Source organism: Bos taurus, chromosome 7 (genome assembly GCF_002263795.3).
Source record: "Bos taurus isolate L1 Dominette 01449 registration number 42190680 breed Hereford chromosome 7, ARS-UCD2.0, whole genome shotgun sequence".
Taxonomy (NCBI): Eukaryota; Metazoa; Chordata; class Mammalia; order Artiodactyla; family Bovidae; genus Bos; species Bos taurus.
In genome coordinates this window covers 3,457,218-3,477,019 of record NC_037334.1, presented here as the reverse complement: position 1 = coordinate 3,477,019, position 19,802 = coordinate 3,457,218, and the positions used below count along the sequence as shown (strand labels likewise).

At 49.9% G+C, this 19,802-nt stretch overlaps 2 protein-coding genes across 6 annotated transcripts in view; one reads left to right on the top strand and one right to left on the bottom strand.

Annotated features, from left to right (window-relative positions):
- Nucleotides 1-2,203: 2,203 nt before the first annotated feature.
- Nucleotides 2,204-7,417, bottom strand: JMJD4 (jumonji domain containing 4). Of its 3 annotated transcripts, none has more exons than XM_002688513.7 (6): nt 6,908-7,417; nt 6,514-6,679; nt 4,350-4,475; nt 3,782-4,049; nt 3,097-3,243; nt 2,204-2,651 (listed from the first exon to the last, which is right to left on the bottom strand). In XM_002688513.7, the coding sequence occupies exons 1-6, from the start codon at nt 7,170-7,172 to the stop codon at nt 2,349-2,351; spliced, it is 1,275 nt and encodes a 424-aa protein (XP_002688559.4). In that variant the 5' UTR covers nt 7,173-7,417; the 3' UTR covers nt 2,204-2,348. The 3 variants fall into 3 exon arrangements, with proteins under 3 accessions (XP_002688559.4, XP_015327345.2, XP_059744479.1); XM_015471859.3 differs by having other exon boundaries at nt 3,782-4,013; XM_059888496.1 differs by lacking the exon at nt 4,350-4,475 and having other exon boundaries at nt 3,782-3,963; nt 6,514-6,705.
- Nucleotides 7,418-7,638: 221 nt separating this feature from the next.
- The window catches only part of SNAP47 (synaptosome associated protein 47), a 66,741-nt gene continuing 54,577 nt past the window's right edge, over nt 7,639-19,802 (top strand). For 2 of the 3 annotated variants that reach the window (XR_009495113.1, XM_024994637.2), the window contains exons 1-2: nt 7,639-7,773; nt 17,487-18,031. Coding sequence is in view for 2 of the 3 variants with exons in the window: in XM_024994637.2 (XP_024850405.1) it covers nt 7,639-7,773; nt 17,487-18,031 (680 nt within the window). In the remaining variant the exon portion in view is untranslated. The remainder of the gene's footprint in view (nt 7,774-17,486; nt 18,032-19,802) is intronic. The other variant, NM_001102320.1, reaches the window with a different exon arrangement.

The following is a 19,802-nucleotide window of genomic DNA, read 5'->3' as shown; positions in this document are numbered from 1 at the left end:
CCTCCCCTGAATATATAGCCTTTAAAGGCAAGAAACAGATGAATTGTGGGGCAATTCTGAGTTACCTTTTCCTTCCTGATGGTTCTGTCACTCAGACACACAGTAGGGCTCACCGCTGCCAGGCCCTAAAGGATTCGCGCAAGTGACTGTTGAATGCAAGTCGGAGTGCAGGAAGACATAGGATGAGCAAGATAGAGCTCACCCTACGTCTGATGGTTGAACTATACATAATGACCATAACGGAGTTGACTATTGATGGATGTGGATGGTGCAGAACTAATGTGCAAGGAAAGACAGATAAATTCACAGAAATGTGGAGTAGTTGTTTTGCAGTGAGTGTGCAAGCACTGTTAAATGGCACACAATGGCTGTGTAGGAGGGGAAGCTGGAAGAGTGAGGAGCATGGGGGGCAGTTGATAACCTGGCCCCAGTGTGCGGGCAGTCTTACACAGTGTGTGTGCAATAACTTTATAGACTAGCACACAGTAGTGTGTGAGAATAGAAAATCTGATGGTGAGCATGGGAGGAGCGATTGTTAATGCTACAGGAGTGTGCTGGAGTGAAAGTGGGACACACACGCGTAGACTGGTTGGTGAACTGCACAGGGAGAGTATGCAGTGACTCCAGACGGCAAGTAGATGTGCAAAATGACCTGGAAATGACAGTCACCGGCTTTTTAATTACACAGTGAGTGTGCAAGGAGATATTGGTGAGTCTGAGTGGGCATGTAAGAACGGGGCACTGGATGAAGCAGAGTGACCAGTGAATATGTAAGGAGTGACTGCAATGGTCCATTTTATGTGCCAGTGTGGTTCGGTCATGGTGCAGTTATTTGGCTAAATGCTAGTGTCTGGATGTTGCTGTGAAGGCATTTTTAAAATGTGATTAACATTCAACTCAAGAGATTTTAAGCAGATGACCCTCCAAAATGTGGGCAGACCTCATTAATCAGTTTAAGATCTTAACAGCAAAGGACCTAGGTTTCCCAAAAAGGCAATTCTGCCTCTAGATTGGATCACAGAAGCCCTGCCTGAGTTTCCAGCCTCTAGACTCAAGACTGCAGTGTCAGCTCTTCCCTGGGTCTACAGCCTATCAAGCAGATTTCACACTTACCAGCCCTTAACACCTGTCTTTCTACATATATTCTATTGGTTCCATTTCTGTGGAGAATCCTGAAACTTGACTACTGCATATAATATAGGTGTGCAACAAGTGGAAACTGGATGGTACAGACAAGTGTCAAAAGAGTGCAATGATAAATTCTGGACAGGGCAGAATGAGTGCACAAAGAGTGGCTGTTGAATCAGTGTGCAAAGTGACTTTAGATGGCCAATAGTGGGTGTGCAATGAGTTGAAGCTGGATGGTGTATGAGGTGTGGAAGAGACCCAGGCTCCAGCTGGCCTCTGGGCCCTACCTGGCCCGCAGGGAGACCTCAGACAAGGCATTCTGCCTCACTGGGTGTGCAGCTACAAGGGTGACCTCAGAGTCTCTGCAGGGGAAAGGTATTGCTGTAGCAAGCAGGAGGGGGACAGACTTTGCCTTGCCCTATTGCCAGGGCCCAAAGAGCACCTGAACGATGTACCTATGACATCTGGGAGACCTGCATGAAGGATAGCACATGAGGCCTGGAGCTCTGACTAATAGACAGCACAGGATCCTGCTGGGGAAAAGAGGGTCAAAGGCCAGAAGAGGGAAGGAACGCTCTATTTAAAGTGATTCCAATGTGGGATGGAGACATAGGCCTTGGATCTTGGGTCTGCCTTGGGCCTCAGTCTCTACCTTACACTGAGAACCCTCTTCTAGTGGGAGATGTGTGGACTCATGCAGGGATGTGGTGCTACTGCAGAGGGGGCCCTGCACTGCTGAGGATGGGAGGCTGTCAGCATGGGTGCTAGCCTTTGCTGAGGGAAGGCTGGTCGGGGGAAGAAGGGGGAAGAAAACCTGGCCATATGCCACCCCCACTCCTGAGTCCCCAGCACATTCCTAACCTCCTTGCCCTGGGTCCAAATGACCAACACTTCCCCATGCACCCCCTCACAAGATCCAGTTCCCAGTCCTGGCTGAGCCTCACAAGGACAAGGGGCCTGGACCTTCTGGACAGGCGTCAGGGCCCCAGGGATGCCAAAAGAGAGCCAGGACATACCAGACCCCTAAGAGCAGGATCTGTGCCTGGGACACTGAAGTGACAGTTCAACGGGGAGGTGACAAGTCCCAGGCCACACAGGAGGGCAGAGCTTTATTTCCAGAAGAATTTCCAGAAGGGATCCTGGAGCAGGATGACTGCCTTCCACACTGGTGCCTCCAGCGTCCCCCAGAGACGTGCTTCACCCAGTCCTCAGAGCACGCACTAAAGGGATGTGGTGGCAGCTACAGCCTCTTCCAGCTGTCGCAGTAGTACCTCTGGCCGTGGTGAGAATGTACTAGGATCCACCCTCTGGAAGTCAGGGTGGGCCACCACGGACTCCAGCACCTCAGCTATGCGGCCAATGTCAAATGCGGCCTGCTGGGGGCCCAACCCAGTGTCCTCGCCACCCTCCACCTGGCCAGGGCTCATCCCCTTCGCAAGGAGGAGAAGCCTCCTTTCAGCAATGATCTTCAGGAAGTGATAAAATTCTTCGAAATTAATCCCAGAGCAGGACTTCATGATGACCTGGGTCAGAAAGAAACAGCCAGTGAGCTGCTGCTCACTCATAGCTCTGGGCAAGCTCTGTTGACCCTATACTGAGTCTAGGCTACAAAGGGCCCTGACACACAGTCCAGTCCTTGAGACACACCTGGGGGTCGGCCAGTGATCAAAGGGGTCTGAGTCCTGCAGCCTGGAAGCCCAGACCCTCGCTCACATAGGTAGTCCTAGTTGCCACTGGGCCCCTAAGACTGCAGCTCCGACCTCAGAGACCACACCTCCCTTCAGACTGCAGGCTGTCCCGGGGTTTTTCCCACACCTTTCCCCGACTGAGGCCTTGGCCTAGTGAGCATATTCTTGCCCCGACTGTGGCCCTGGCCCAGGTAGGCCCCTACCCACCTCCTACTCCTACATAGCTGTGGCGAGCCTCACTCAGCCCGTGCCCCACTACTGCTCAGACCAGTTGTCCCACCTGGCAGTGGTGATGCCAGTCAGGCATGGTGTCCCTCCACTCAATGACCTCTTGCTGCACAGCACTGAGCTCCTGCTGCAGGAAGTGCCACATATTGGCCAGGTTACAGCCGTTGACCCAGTTGTGGTTGATGGAGATGGTGTCCTCCTGGAAGGGGCAGGGCGCAGGCTGTCCTCATGATCCCTCAGGGGGCACTGTCCCCTCCCTGTCTTGAGATCCGCTCAGACTTCCTCAGCTGGGAAAAGCCACTCCTATCTCCCAGTGGGAGCTGGCAGAGAAGAGGGAGCTGGGGCTGGGATCATCCTAATCCACAATTATTAACCCATAGTGGGGCTCCCCAAAGGCTGGGACAACCCCACGTGTGTGGATCCCTTGCCCACTGTCACCCAAGAAAGTAACATGTAAGGGAGGCAAAGAGGCTGGGGGCCGTCAGCAGCGCTGCGTGCGGGAACCAACATGGCTACGTGCAGCACCAGTCTTGCCCATGGCCTGCCCCCTCCCATACCCAGGCTCTCCCTGCCCACTCTGCAGGAACGCACTCAGGAAGGTGCTGAAGGCAAGGAGAGCTGCTGGCAGGCCAAAGTGCTCAGCTGAGTCGGGGTAAGAGTTAGCCCAGTGTAGTACCGTGGCCTGTTTCCCTGACCCGCCCGGGCCATAGGTCGTGGGGTGTGGAGTGCCATCCTACCAGGTTGTGGACTTGGTGGTGCCACCCACTGGGCACAAACACCATCTCGCCTGCCTCCTGCGTGACCTCCAGTGGTGGGCCACAGCGATCTCGCATGGGGTGTAGGCGGCTATCCAGGAGGGTGGGGGAGGTCACGTCGTAGGGCAGGCCACCGTGGCAATCCCGCAGGGCTTCTTCTTGCCCTGGTGGGAAGAAGAACCACTTTTTCCTCCCGCAGATGTTGACGGACCAGCTGAAGGAGCGGAAAACGTCAGCATGGAACGGCGACCTGTGCAAGAGCTCCTGTTGGTGCCATGTGGCTTGGGTGTGGGCTATGCCTCTTCTGAATAGACTGGCCAGGCTCAGAGGCCTCAGTGGTCCCCAGTTCTCACACCTGGCCTGTGAGCCAGGTGGGAGGGCCAAACCTCCCCAACCCTGGAACATCACAAAGGAGGTGTAGGAGCTCTTTCCATTTGGCTAACAGGGATCTCTGAGAGGCTCTGGGCAAGAGCCAACAGACCAACAGGAAGGTTCAGGAGTGACCGGGACAGGGGTGTAGGATGGCGGATGGGAGCAGACAGGCAGTTACCAAGTGCCGGTGGGCCCCATGTAAACGAAGCGGTAGTCATCCACGTCTAGGGCGTCCCAGTACTCGTTGAGCCAGTCAGATGAGAAGTATATGGGCAGGGTGAACACGCCTTCTGCCAAGAAGTCCCTTTAGAAAGTGGCATGAAGCTGCAGCATAAGTGGCTACAAGCCAACCTCCCAGCACCCACATCCTGAGTACATGAAATATCGTGAGAGTTTTGAAATTATGTGAATGACCCTGACCTGCCTTCTGGAGTCAGCACCAACCACCAGGAGTGGGGCCACCTCAGACCATCCAGCCATAGCCCTGCCAACAGATGACTACAGCCCCAAGTGACCCTAGCTGATCCCTGCCCAAATGACTGAACCAGAGATGTAAGCAGATAAAATGGCTTTGGGGGTGCTATGACAGAACCTAGATAACTTGTACAGGCAGTAACCTAGATGTTTAGGGCCCCTTGCACACCCATTCCAGGATCTCAGCCTCTGGCTGAGCTGAGCAGGCGTTATAAATGCGTCATTTGCATCATGACGGCTTCCCGAGTTTGCGCGCTTCCACTTTTTTACCCACACCAGTGACCCGGACCATCAAGCAGATTCAAAGCCATGAGCCCAGCCATGAGGACGGCCCAGGTACACCAAGCTCCTTTCTGCTTTGTTTCTCAATCCCTCACTCTCCTGGTTCACCCCCACAGCCCAACCGATGGGATCCCAAGTAGAGGAACATTCTAAACCAGCCCAAGGGAGAGTGCGCATCTATCTACACAGTCACACAACACTGTCGGTCAGAGCCATGCCAGGGTACAGCCTTAGTGGTGCCACACCACGGGTAGTCTCCCCAACACCGTGCAGATTCCTCCGCTGCCATGCCTCTGTACACGAACAGACACCTGCTTGCCCTTCAAAACCCCGCTCAGACATTATCTCCCCTGTGGCTACCCCTGCCTACCTGATGCAGGTCTTCCTCTGCTCTTTTTAGTTTTGGGTTGCCCAGGAAAACGCATGACACTCTGTCAAAACTGAATTTCAAATAAACAGTGAACAAGCTTCTAGGGTAAGTATATAAAAACCACTCATTGCTTATCTGAAGCACAAAATCACAGGACATGAGTGTCTGAGTCTATGAGTCCATCTGGGCTGCTGGAATATGAATCCCTGAGGCCAAGGCCAGAGTTTGGTTGCATCTTAGCTTCTATCTGCCAGGTAAGAAACTGTGTGGCAGCTAGTACCAAGGCAAGCTGTGAGCAGGATGCTGCTGATGCCTTTCATGTACTCTTGGATTGCTCTTGGGAATCACAAGGGCCTGAATTCATTTTTTTTTTTTTTTTTTGAGTCTTAATTCCTGCGTCAGTGAAACAAGAACTCGATTGTTCACTCATTTATTAAATGAGCACCTACTCTGTGCCAAGGCCCTGTGCCAGAGAGTGGGGATCTGGGTAGGACCCCTTCTCTGCCTGTGAAAAGCATAACCCTGGCAGGAGAAATGGCTACAAAACCCGAGGACCACCTCAGAGAATGGGATCACCACAGAATGGGTGGGATTGCCCACATGAGCGAGATGTTTCTCAGGACAACATCCTTCGAGCTCTCCAGGTGGAAGAAGTATGCAGTGGGTGGGGACAGACCTTGGAAGGCCACATTAAACAGTTGCCATTGCTTGTTAGTGATGGAGATTTTTAAACGGGAGGGACACAGTCCTGCTGGAAAGCTCATTTGGACTTCAGTGAGCCTAGCAGTGGAGTCCAGTACCTGAGGCAGGGCAGTCTGGAGGTTGGCAGCAACCAAGGTGAATGGTAAGAGGCCTGACCTAGGGAAGTAGGTTTGGACACGGGAGGCTGGTCCCAGGACGCCTGAGAAGACAGGCAAAGGCTGGGTGCTGCCAGTTAGATGGCGGTGAAGCTGACAAGGAAGGTTCTGGGCAAAACTGACAACGAAGAGGTGGGTAACCACAGCCATATGCGCCTCTGCCAGGCCCACATTCTTCACAGCAGGCAAGCCTGTGATGGCATAGTGAGATGGCCATGACTGGAGAGAATGACACTTTGAACCACTGAAGAGATCACGTTAAATTCCTAAATGGGTTATAGCCCAGTTCCTCTGCGTGCAGCCAGGGCTCACTCAGAACTGAGAAGCAGTGCTGTGGCCAGTATTCCAGGCCCCTTTACCTGCACAGATGCCAGTCTTTGAGATATAAACAGCCCCGTGAAGAGGAGTAGTTTGCCTGAATGTACTCTTTCCAGTAGCTGATGTAGTCTCTGAGGGGCATGTGTTCTTTGGGGTTGGAGTTGTATTCCTGGACCCCACAGTTTGCAACAGGTACAACCACGTCTCCTGAAAGCAAAGGGTCAGGCACAAGACTTTTCTGAGAGTCCTCCAGCCTGTCCATCCTCCCTGACCCTGTCCGCCCTCCAATTCACTGCTACACTGTCTCCAGTGAATTCTCATGCCCTGCCTCCCTCAAGCCCTCTCTGGCTCTCCTCATCTCCGCCCTCACAGTCTGACTCAGGTCAGAGTCAAGGCCTGACCTTGCACTCCAGGTTGTTCCTGCCCAGTCCTTACCATAGTTCTGAAGCAGATAATCGAAGTTGGGCTTTCCGCTGGGTGTCACCCAGAGCCTCCTGCTGCCCCAGTCCTCGGTGAAGGCGCTGGAAAAAACACAGGGCAAGTTGGGGAGCAGGTAGCCCTTGAAAAAGTCGGCGTAGGAAAAGGAGTCCGGCTTCTCGATGAAGTCCACGCGGTCCAGTTTCGGACAAACCCTGCTGGGGAGACGCCCCTCGAGGCCTCTGAAGTGGCTCTCGGCGAACACGCGCGTCTCCCTGTCCATCCCGGGCCAGGTTCTGCGTCCGTGGGGTGCAGGGAAACCTGGGCTGGGAGTCTGCCGCGGGGGGACGGGGAGCCTGGAGGGCTGCTGGGAACGGGGCGGGGCTCGGGGGATGTCGAAGGAGCAGCGGGGACAGAGGGGCTGGTACGGATAATGGAAACAGCGGTGAAGTCTCCCGGCCGCGGACCCGCGAAGGGCGGAAGCCCGGAATCCCACTTGGGCATTCCTACGTCTCTGCTCTTTAAACTGGGAGAAGAAAAAGGAAGTGTTTGCTAAAACTGCTTCCGGAGTAAACCCTCTGGGCGTCCGTGGCTCACAGCCCACAGCCGGCCAGAGAGAAACCGGCGAGGTACAGACAGCAGAGCCCGAGGTTGTCCCAGAGCAGTCAAGCGGAACCAAGAGTCTGCACTCGGAGTTCCTGCCGGAGCCTGAAACACGGAGAGCCAGGCCCTGCGCGCATGCTCGCTTCATGCTGCGGCCCGCACCCGGTACTGGAACGGCCTGCAGCGGCTTCGACCCAGCTTCGGGTACCCCAGGGCTTCAGAGGTTGTCGAACGGTGCCGGCCCCGAGTCTCGCTGTTTTCTCGTCTTCCCAGCGACTCAGGTAAGCGGTGTCTCCAGTCTGCAGCTGGGCTTGTGCCCTTCCGGCATAATGCCCCCTGACGCTACCTGCGAGGCAAGGACTCTTCTTTCCTTCCTCAACCTTCAAGGACTGCGGAAGGTTGATGGGATGTGGGCAGGGCTAACAAAGAGGTACAAGGGCCAGAGGTGGGATCTGAGGGATGCTGGGGGTCTTCAAGGGATGCTGGGGACCTGGAGGGGATGGAGAGGCCTTGGGAGATGATGGGGACTTGGAAGGAATGCTGTAATTTGCCGGTGATGGTGGGACCTGGTGGGGATGCTAGGGGTTAGGGGAGTGCTGAGGGCCTAGGGCGATGCTGAGAACGTGGAGGGGATGTGTAGACCAAGATAGGATGATGGGGCCTGGAGGGGGTGGTGGGAACCTGGAGGAGATGCTGGGGGAATAGCGAGGGTCTGAAGTGAAGGTGTGGGGGTTCAAGTGTGGAGATACGAGGCTGTGCACACCAGCAGACCTGAAACGAGGGACAAAAAAGGGGGACTTGAGTGGGGATGACACGTCAGGGTCTCAGCATGTTGGAGAAATACATGTCCTTCCAACTCAAATCTACCCGTATCAATATGGAGAGAAGAAAACAGATTGCTGTGTGAGCAGATTACATACATTTAAGGCATCTGCAAGAGAGTAGAGTTGGGCAGAACGTCACACATTTCACACACAAAAAGCAGAGAAAGAATTGTGAAGACCTCTGTCATAGCCTCGAGGGAAAAATAGATGCACCTGTGTAGTCTGTGCCTGACAGGAGACTCCTGCCTGGGTTCTGGAGGTCCCTGTTTATTTACAACTCTGAGTCAGCAGGTGGTGACTGTGCCCTGTAAAATCTGAACACTGAGTTTCTTTCATTCCTGACCAAAAGAAACACTCAAAGGGTAGAGAAGGGGCAGCTTCTTCCCCTTTATTGAACAGTGAAGATGTAACCTTGTTTATCCTTATAGGTGGCATAAGGGAGACTCTGGGGATATTGGGGCTCTGAGCTTTGGAGAGGGGTTTGGGGGTGGAGACTCTTCCCAGGGGGGTTAAAGCTTATGCAGGAGAACAGCAAGGACCAGAAGTGGGGTAAGGCAGAGGGGAGGACTAGGAAGAAAGTGAGTTAGGGAGAGTCTGAAGTCCAGGTAGAGGAGGGGTCTAAAGTGGGAGCTGAGAATGTGGGTAGGAGGGGACAGGTGGTGGAGAGTTTGTGGCGAGCAGAGCAGTGTGAGGGGCTGTGTGATTGTGCACTGGGCGCTTTTCCCAGTCTGTCTTATTGTGCCTCACATGGTCAAGCTGTGGAATTCTTCATTGGGCCAGTGCTGGGCAGAAAATTAGAATGCCTTTAGAAGTTAAAATGGAGAAAAAGAGTCACCCTTAATTCCATCCAGAGATGAGCATTTTTTCATTTCTTGATATAGAGTATCCTTCCAGGCATGTACTCATTCATTCGTTTTTTTTTTCTCTATGTCCCTCTCTGTACACATACACACACACACACAAATACACACAGTCTGTCTTTCTATTTTATATGTAAGTGAATTTACATATGTAAGCTTTTGCTGCTTTTAACTTTTTAAAAAAGATTAACAGTTGTCAGTTTTTTTTTTTTTTGCCACATATTGACTGGGTGTTCCTTAGTTATTTGATTTTAGTTGTGGTATGTGCAGAGTATGGAAGGCAAATAGGAAAAGTATGGGCAGCAGAATGTTCATAATTGTCTAAAGATTTGGGAAATATGGTTCAAAGTTTGCCTTATAAGGGAAATATGGAGTTCAGATAGACATTGCCTGGGAAGAATTCCAGAATTCCAGCTTCTGAAGCTCTGTGGTTGCGACTAAGTTTTATAAGTAAGGGGATGCTTTAGGCCAGCAGATCCCCATGCTTCCCAGGATTGTTGGGGCAACTGAACGAGTAGCTCAGTGTAGGAGAAAATGTCTCCTTTCTCGAGCATTTGCCCTGGGCCAGGTATTTTGTCCTGTATTTTCTCTAGTTTGTATGATGGCTCTCTAGTGTTGACCCTATTACTGCCATTGTATGCATGAGTTTCTGACATAGCTATTGAGAACACGACTGGGACTGGAACACAGGTCTGTGTTCCTCCAAGGCCCCTAGACAACACCCCTGGTATCACCTGGGCACTGGTGGCGAATGCACATTCCTGAGCTCCACCCAGATCTGAATCAGATCTGGGAGCATGGCATGCCTTATCACATCCCAGTGACACACCCCACAGAGGGCCAGAGGAAAAATAGCAGGAGGGGAGTTTAAAAGTTAGCGTTTTAGGAAATGCAGTGGGAATAACACAAAATCCTAGTTCTCGGCTCTGAGAAGTTAAGAAGATGGTGCATGCCATGTGAATAGGCTGTGTTATTGCCATGAAACACCCCAAACCTCCCAGGTTGAAAGTGGGAGCCTCTGAGGAGCGGGAGGTGAAGGTAATGGAAAAGACTGACTGCTGCTGCCTGGAGACACTGCTCCCACTGTTCTGACTCTAATCCTTCTTATGGTCAGGAGTTATTGGAAGGTGTGTAAAATGCTGCTTGGTCTGTTACATTGGAAATTAGCTAAAAATAGGCTGTTTACTTGATACTGAGTCTACTCCAGGACACAAGTCTGATGGAAGTGCTAAAAGAGATCCATTATACTAACTGCAGGATGTTGTAAGTTCAGTCCCTGTGACCACTCATTTCTTCCCCGAGAGCATCACTGTGTGGGTTACTTTTAGACACTCTTGAGGTGTCTTGCCATGACCTCCCCTCCCTAATTCAACTCTCTCCATAGGTCAGCAGGTGTGTTGTGTTTTCACTGGAGATGTGGGTTCCAGGTTACAGCAGGCGAGGACCAAGGAAGGCCTCCAGGAACTTAGCATAGAATGGGGACCTAATTTAGCATATAGAAGGAAGATGACTGTCCCCAGTGGACACAGCTGGTGTTTTCACATCGTATGATTTGTAGTTCACTCATCCCATATTTCCCGGGTTGCTGTTTTGCACCAGTATTGTCCCCAAGGCACCCTCCTTGTAGTGTTTGCCTTCTCCAGTGTTTTGACCCACTTGGTCAACGTGTAAACACATTCACAGGCTCTTTGGAGTTAACGTGAGTGCTGTGGTTGGTGAAGAGGCAAGGATGCCACTGGAACAGAGACCTGAAGAGTGAGGTGGAGTTGGCCATTCAGAGTCCAAAGAGCAGCAGGTGGGGAGCCCTGAAGAATGGAGCAGAGAGAGGCTGTCTCTACTGGGCTGGGTGGTGTGGCTGTGGTTACTAAAACCTACCTGTCTTAGCTGGTGACTTTGCTCAAGGTACACGGGGAAGGGTTTCAGTAGAAGAGCGATATTTTCTCATTTTGTTTTACGGTTGTCACGTTGGCTGCTGGGTAAAGAATGAGTGGTGGGGCAGAATGAAACAAGGAGGTCAGTTGGGAGGTTGTCCAGGAGAGTGGTGACAACATTGCCTAGAGTTGTAGCTGTCGGGGGGGGCGGGCAGCGCAGAGGGCGGGTGTGAGAAACGGCTGCCAGGACTTGCTGATGGATTGAGAGGGTAAGGCAGAGGGAATCTATGAGAACTCACCTGGCACACCTTCACTGAAATGCGGGAGCAGATGGAGGGGCTTGCTAAGTTGGAAATGTCTATTAGATGGTCAGGTGGAAATGCCCAGGCAGTACTCAGTCTCAAGAGAGTCTGGGCTGGACAGGAAAGTTTGCCAGGCAACAGCTGGAAGGTATATTTAATGTCACGAAACTGTGTTGACTCACTTAAGAACCGAGTATTGATTAAGAGGACCAAGGTTGTGACCTGGTGATTCCAGCATTTAGCAGTCAGGTAGAAGAGGAAGAACCAGCAGAGCAGACTGAAAACAGGCTCCAGGGGATGGGAGACCAGGGGAGCATGGTATCCAAGAATCCAAGACATGATGTCTCCCAGGAGGTAGGCAGGTGTGTTGGACAGAGCTTAGAACAGATATGTGCATTAGATTTGGCCACCTGGAGGCCTGGGCTGAGAAGTGTCCGTGAGCAGTGGGGACAGGAGCCTGTCTGGAGGGGGACATTCCTGGCTGGTGGCCAAGCACAGGGCCGCATTTGGAGTCTCTTGGAGGAACAGTGAGTGGACTGTGGGGATTGTCTGGCTACTTATAGTCTGCAACAGCAGAATAGTTTAACAGAGACCATCTGCTCACAAAGCCTAAAATATTTACTACTTGGCCCTTAGAGGTGGGGAAAAGCATACCCTCTCCTAGTGGTGAAGGGACAGAGAAGTTACTGCTGCTGGAGAGGGAGGGGGTTGGGATCAAGAGGACTAGAACCTGGTCTTTGAGGGAGTGGGGACACTGCTTCCCACAAACTGTGCGTGGAGAGAGGAAAGGTGGACACCCAGGGACAGGTGTGGTATCCGAGTCCTAACGGAGGGAAAGGGAGGGTGTCTGTGGGGTCATGCTAACGCACACAGGAATGTTGTTCCTTTGGCTCTTCCACTTAATCGTCATTTATTTTGGTCTGATTGGAAGGCTGCCATGGAAATCTGTTGTAGGAAAAGTTGTGGCCACAGGTTTCTCCTTTTGCTTTTTCCTTGGTATTCGTCAAACCTAAGTACTTTTCTTGTATTTCTTTTATATACTACAGGAAAGAGAAGTGTTTTTGCTCTTCTCTTGAATTTTCTTTGCTCTTTTCTCTCTTTAGAGAGTTTTAGAATAGTTTAGAGCTGCTGTTGTCCTTGGGTCTTTTAGTGATTTTAATGGTTAACAGAGACCCAGAAGGTGAAATAACTTTTCCACAGTCATTAAGTTTGTGATGGAGCTGGCACTGGAACCACAGCATGGTTCCTTGGATGCTGCAATGCCAGACTCAACAATTCTGTGGGGGATTTGTGCGTAATCTCAGTGTTCAAGGAATACCTCCCAGAGTACATGCTCAGGAATGACGGCTCAGGTCAGGTGGTTTGTTAGTGTGAACTCAGTTTTCATGCTGAGTCAATCTCTTACGTGTGGGGAGGAGCAGTAAACAAGCTCCTGCCCCTCATCAGCTCTCTTGGGGTTGATGGCGGGCACAGGGTGGCCAGGTGGCGGGAGGCTGTTTCCAGTCAGAAGGACGAGGTCCTGCCAGTTTCAGAGCTGGAGCCTGACCAGAGCTATGAGCACACTGGTGACTGAGGCCAGAGGCACCTTGTCTTGGATGTGGAAACACTGAAAAACATGGTTAAATTGCTGGGGTTAGTCGTCCCCTAATTCTCAGAGAAAAATCTTTTCTCTTATTCACATCTGAATGACTGCGCAGAGGCCTCACGGCAAGACGGTGCTAGCGGGCTATGCAGGTGGCTTGCCAGGGTCCTTACAACTCAGGAAGGATGGCATAACAAGCTGAAGGTCTGCACCTCCCTTGCGTCCCAGTCAGGCGATGCTCTGTAGTCTGTTTTATGTCTGTTTCAGAGCGCTTGGGCGAGTGTTCTTTCTAGGGAGAAAGGTCTGATGAAGACCCTTTGGCTTTGCAGTTCCTTTGTCCAGTGGGCACTGCTGTTTAAGAGGAAAGGCCCCCTCCCAACTGCTCTGCCCCTTGCTTTCTGCTTCTTCACAATCCTAGCATGTGCCGGGAGGACCTGGGAGGGAGCTCACAGATAAAGCCTGCAAAGAAGATGACACCAGTCTTTGGTACAGAAGGTCAGGAGTTTCAAACAGCTGAGGAGATCTTCGTTAGCTTTCCAGTGACATAAGAGCATGGATTTCCTGGATCGTTTACAGAGCCCTGCCGAGCTGGGAGTATGAGTTTGTTTGTTTGTTCAGTGTGTTTTTAGTGTTGGTCTGGCATTCATCATCATGTTGGCTGAGAAGATGGATTCTTGGGTTCATGTCTCCTTAAATATGTAGATCCTAAGGCTATTGCTTTCTCAGAATTGACACTCAGAGAAAACACTTGAAGATGCTAATACTCCTGAAAGTATTAGCCAAGCCGTCAGCGGACTTTCAATTAAAAAAAAAATTATATACTTATTTTTGGCTAAACTGAGTCTCCCTTGCCGTGTGTGGGCTTTCTCTAGTTGTGCTGGGGGGTGGGGCTGCTCTTCATGGCAGCGCACAGGCTTCTCACCGCAGTGGCCTCTCCTGCCACAGAGTGCGGGCTCCAGGCACACAGGGGTTGTGGTGCCTGGGCTTAGTTGCTCGTGGCGTGTGGGGTCTTCCCAGACCAGGGATCGAACCTGTGTCCCCTGCATTGGCAGGCGGACTCTTGATTACTGGACCTCCAGGAAAGTCCTATCAGTGGACTTGGAGAGCTTTTGCCATGATAGGACTGTGCTCATTCATTTGTTGAATGAAGTGAATTGGAGATGATCTCTGTGGTCCCTCCAGCCCTGATACCTTTATATTTATTACTTCCAAGTGCCATGTCTTACTTTGTAGTGATGACAACATTCTCATCTTGGTGTGGCAGCTTTCTTCTAGGCTTGTCCTAATCGCAGGTATTAGTAATTAGCAGCCCTAGGAAACTGGACTGCTTTGTAGTTGTAACAGGGCTTGACTGGCACATACGCGTATCTGGGAAGTTTGGGCCAGCCCTTTCTGTTGTGATTGAGAGAAGTTCTAGAATATATTTGGAAAGTGCTTCAGTTTGATTAACATAGTTAAATTTATTCCTCTTGTAATGGAATCAGGTTGTTTTGACACCTTAATTTTGCATGTCTACGCGCATCCTTCTTTCTTTTCTTCTCTGTTTCACTGGCATGTTTCTTTTTCTCTTCAGGTGCTGTCTGTAGCCAACTCTGATCAGATGGTGAAAACTAATGAGACCAAATGACAGATTCTGAGTATAGTGATGCTTTAGCGGTTGCTAAAGAAGTGGGATCAAGAGAAAACTATAGACTCTTCACACCTAATAGATGAGCTGAGTTAGCTCTGTAGATACTTTATAGTATTCATAATTACACTTACAGCATATATTAGGTGCCAAGTACTCGTCTAAGCACCTTTCACAGATCGGTTCAGTTAAGCTTCACCACTGCAGTATGAGATACGTACAGTGACCTCCATCTACAGATCAGGAAGTGGATGCAGGAGGGCCGAGTCACACACAGAAGGGGTCATTCACAGATGAGTGGGAACACCGGCCATTATCTGTATGAGAGCTTTGTGTTGTAGTCTTCTAGATGCACTGCTACCCAAGGCAGTGATTTTAGGTGTTTTTGAAATTGTGATACCCAGCTGAAATTTAGTTTTGGTACATCTCTCATGTGTACGTACATTTATTATTAATTTTTAATATAATTTTATTTTATTAGTAAATATTTAGTAAATCCTCCATTGAAGTGTTAATGCAGAAAAATTAGCCAATCATAAGAACAGAAAAAGCACAAATCTTGAATTATCACAAAATGAATACACCCAGGGCAAGAAGCAGAACATTATCAGTACCACAGGGTCCTCCTCAAGGCCCCCTTCTCCCTGGCTATAACTACCCTTCTGACTCCTGTTTTTGAGCTTTTCATGTACTTATTTTTAAAATGAATTAAGTTTGGGGAAAGTCTTGATTCCCTTAAGTCAAATAGAAACATCTTAGGGGTGTTATGAGTTGATAGAGTTGATTTGTGGAGTTTACCTCCTAAATACTTAGTTTTAATAGAGATTCTGGTATGAAGAACCCATACCCCAAAATAGAATGATCTTGGGGTGTGCATCACTGCCGGGAATCATGCAGAGTCTGAGACTTTATTATAGGTTTGAGAGTGAGCCTGCCTTAGTTTTGCAGATGTGGAAGAAGACAGGAGGCCCTTGGTCAGAGAGAAAGGGCCTGCTGTGTAGCAGGATTCTTGTACATCTGCCCACTTTGCCCCTGACTTCTAAGGCCCACGTGGATGCTGCACATTCCATGGGTTTGTGGCATAACTTATGGGGGGACTGCTAGCAAACCTGTCTAACCGTTGCCTCAGAGGGGACACTCACTTCTTATCCTGGTCAGGAAACAGATCTCTCAGCCAGGAGGAAGACACTGTCCACAGTTACAAGGAAGACATTCTTGGACAGTTCTCATGACATAAAATTTCATATCAGTTTTTGATATAATCTGTGGAGAGACACCGTGAAGAATTCCCTCTCTGTAATGTCCGCACCTTGTATGGAGAACATTAAGCAGCAGGGTGAGGCCAGCCTGAGCACCGACCACAACTGTGCTCAGGGTCACCGCTGGACAGACACCATGAGCCATGAGTATCTGCTGCACTCGTTCAGTCTCAAAGTGTTTCCTGAGTCAGGGTTATGAATAAAATATGATCATTGCCCTTTGAGAGCCTGCAGTCAAATAACAAGTGGTCATCCTGCCATTTAACATGTTCTGTAAGCGTGCGTAAGTTCTGTGCAGCCCCGCAAGGTAGAAAGAGGGGAGGAGGGGTCGGGGCGGCAAGGCCTCTCTCAGTCTGGAAAGAAGGCTTCAGCAGCAGCAGGTAGTGCTTTGGAGTACCAAAGGCGGGAGGCCAGTCAGACGCCCCTGTAGTCCAGTTAAGACTTCTTTACGTCTCTTTTTATGCCTGTAACCTATGAGCTCTGGGTTTTTTGTTTTCTCGCATTAACTCACTTCACAGTTGATGATGCTCTTCCAAATCTCAGGTGACTTTATTTCTTTATCACCGGGCCTCTCAATTCAGGGCAGCTCCTCAGGCGCAGCTACTCCCTTTTGTGGTGTCTAGCCTTGTGTTGTTTGATGCGGCATGTAGTACAGTAATTACTTTGAAGAGTCTTGAGTCTTTAGAGTATAACTCAGTGAGGAAGTTTATAGAATTCCAGTGGACTCTTAAGCTCTGTGAGCCAAGGATGTTGTTTCTTTTCTGCTTGCAGCCCAGCATAGTGTGTTGGGGGACTTAAAACTTGTGGTTTGACCCTGTACAAAGTCTTCATCCTTTCTTGGCCCTATATTCTTTATCTGTATGATGAGAGGGTCGGACTGAGTGTTCCACAAGGGCTGTTTCAGATCTGTCATTGATGACTTTTAAATGCTTTGATAAGGAATGCCCTGCTGGTCCAGTGGGTGGGACTCTGCACTCTCACTGATGAGGGCTTGGGTTCAGTCATTGGTTGGAGAACTAAGATCCCACAAGCTGTGCAGCGTGTCCAAAAAAAGAAAAAAATGCATTGGTAAATGCAACCTGTAGATATGAATAGTATACCTTTGTTACCTGTAACTATATAAAACTATATATAAATATGTACATATAATGATATGGAACTCTATCAAGTTGGTTGGGATTACACAAATGAAAAAGTCTGTAGGATTATTTTCTATATGAAACTAAGTAAACTTATAAAATTGTCAAAAGAAGAGTGTTGGTTTAGAAACTTGTAGTACGTACAGTGGTGGGAGCCGTCGCAGCTGGAGTGGTGCTCCTGTGAAGAATCCGTGGGCAGTCGTTCCCAGTGGTTTTCTCCCTCGGTCGCATCTGGCCACAGATGAGCATCGAGGGTGCTGTGGTGCAGGGCTCCTGGGGACCGTGGTGCTCTGGGACCAGTACAGGCCTGGCCCCCGCCCTCGCTTCTCTTCCGCGTTGGGTGCAGTCTTCATCCTGCCTGTGACAGGTGGTGTGAGAGCCCGTGCAGGTGCGGGCCTGGCCTGTGCTGGAGTCTCCCGTGGGCTCGGAACCCGGATCACCCCTCAGCGTCCGTGTCCGGCTGTCCCTGGTCCAGGTGTCCAGGTCTGTTTCGGGCTCATCCGCCCACTAACGTGTGCCCTTTCCTTCAGAGGCAGAGCGACGTTGGCCGTGGTGCAAACCTGCGCAGGAACCAGATGAGCGGAGACACCTGTGTCCAAACCTGGCCGTGCTCCTATTATTTAGAGCTTGAAAAGCGATGGGTCCCTGGAAGACTGTCGTTAACTTCTCTCTCGCTGAAGTTTATGACTGATAAAACTAGAGAGACTCTTGTCAGCTTTCCCCTCTCTAGTATAATTGAGATCAAGAAAGAAGCTTCTCATTTTATCTTCAGTTCCATTACCATCCTGGAGAGGGACCACAGCAAGCACTGGTTCAGTTCCTTGCAGCCTAGCCGAAATGCTGTTTTCAGCGTCATCGAGCATTTCTGGAGAGAGCTGCTGTTGTCCGAGTCAGGAGCTGCCGCTGAGGCGGCCTCCTCCTCCATGACCAAGGGGAAGGAGCTGACTTGTCTGATGGCCTGTACCCAGAAGCGTCTGGAAGACACAGCCAGAGTCCTCCACCATCAGGGCGAGCAACTCGACGGTATCTCCAGAGGCCTGGACAAGATGGAATCTGACCTGGATGTGGCTGACAGGTAAGCAAACTCTGGAATCCTAGCCTGGCCTTGGAATGGCTGTGGTATGGTATCTTTTCCATCATCTTCCATTTATTTCACATTCAGCATCTGAAAACACAAGCTGTACTCCTAGGCAGTTGCGCTGAGCATGAGGGCCAGCATTCACTGAGCGTGCAGTATGTGCCAAGTACAGTTTTAAGTGTTTATGGGGATTACCTCATTCAGTCACCAGACAAGCCAGGAAGAGCATGTTGGTCCACATTTTGTCCATGGGGAAACTGAGGCTGAGAGGCCAAATAATTTGTTCAAGGTCACACACACTAAGTTTGTTAGCATAGTTCATCTTTATTTCTTTTTCATACCTGTATAGCAGCAGGGTTTGAGCTAAAGCATTTTGGCTTCAGAAACTGCCATCTTAGCCACTGCCCCAAACCACTCGCAAACCTTCAGTCTTGGGGACCATCTCATCCTCCTTAAAAATTGAGTATCCAAAGAGCTTTTGTTTATGTGGGTTGTATATACCAATATGTACCATATTTTTTAAAAAAACTAAGGCACTAAATAATTATTCACTTAAAAAGTACAATGATAAATCCAAGTCCTCAGTTCAGTTCAGTTGCTCAGTCACGTCCGACTCTTTGCGACCCCATGGACTGCAGCATGCCAGGCTTCTAGTAAAATAAATGACAATTTTTTTTAATGAAAAATAACTTTTATAAAGCAAAATGTGTAGTGAGAGGAGTGTCACTGTTTAAGATTTTCTGCACCTCTCTTTAAGGTAAAGCTTAGTATAAAACAGCTGAATTCTCATGCTTGCTTCTGCAATCAGTCTGCTGTGGTATCACAAGTCACATGTGATATCACAAGTCTCTGGAAACGCCACTCTACACTTGTGAGAGAATGAGAGTAAAAAGCTACAGAGCGTTGTGGTATTGTATGAAGTAATTTTGACCTCCCAGACTCCTTCGGAGGGTCTCAAAGACCACACTTTGAGAAGTGCTGTGCTAACTATACGACCTATAAAATATGTCAGGGATTTTTGAGTCTAGTAGGAGTAACCTCTCCCTCCCTGATGTCTGGAATGGTTGCTTGAGAGCTCAGGATGAGGTGACAGTCTTATGATGGACCCTGAGACCAGGGGTGCATGACTGCTGTTTGTGAGACCCTTGCTTCTGGAGTCACCACCTGTTGCTATTTCTAAGCCCTGTGTGGTAAAGGGCTTTGTGCTAGAGCTACAGGGAACTGGGCCCTGCTTCTTATTCTTAAGAGGAGGTGCTTATGGTAAATGAGATGTAACATCATCAGACCTCTGTGAGCTTTCCTCATGGGAACAAGGCTAGACATTTTCCCACTCTTCTTGCAGTTCAGGAATTATACGACTGAGTTGTTACAGAAGTGGTGTTGGTCACTTGCAGGCCTAGACTCTAAAAGCTCTCCTACCCAGTCTCTAAGACTGTCTTCCCCTTTATCTGCTGGAATCCTCCAGGACTGGAAGGCGCTAGGACAGGAACATTAGTTAGATAGAGTTTAGGGCCCCAAGTGGCCTCCCAGAGCAGAGCCCTGATCTGAGCCCTCAATTGGACTGCAGTGTGAACAAGCGATAGTCCTTTACTGGGCTAGGCCCTAAAGATTCTGGGAGTTGTTTGTTAGAGCAGGCAACCCTCGTGGACTAGCACAACAGTCCTGTAGGAAAGAGAGACACCTATTAAATAGCTTCAACATAACAACAGAACACTGAGATCCGAGATTTAGAAGAATGTTCATCCACACTGGAAATCAAAGAAATGTA

Coding starts and splice junctions, on each gene's coding strand:
- JMJD4 (XM_002688513.7), bottom strand. CDS start 7,172: ATGGACAGGGAGACGCGCGTGTTCGCCGAGAGCCACTTCAGAGGCCTC. Junction 4,476..6,513: donor AAAGACTGGCATCTGTGCAG/GTAAAGGGGCCT, acceptor CACTTTCTAAAG/GGACTTCTTGGCAGAAGGCG. Junction 3,244..3,781: donor ACCACCAAGTCCACAACCTG/GTAGGATGGCAC, acceptor TGCCCCTTCCAG/GAGGACACCATCTCCATCAA.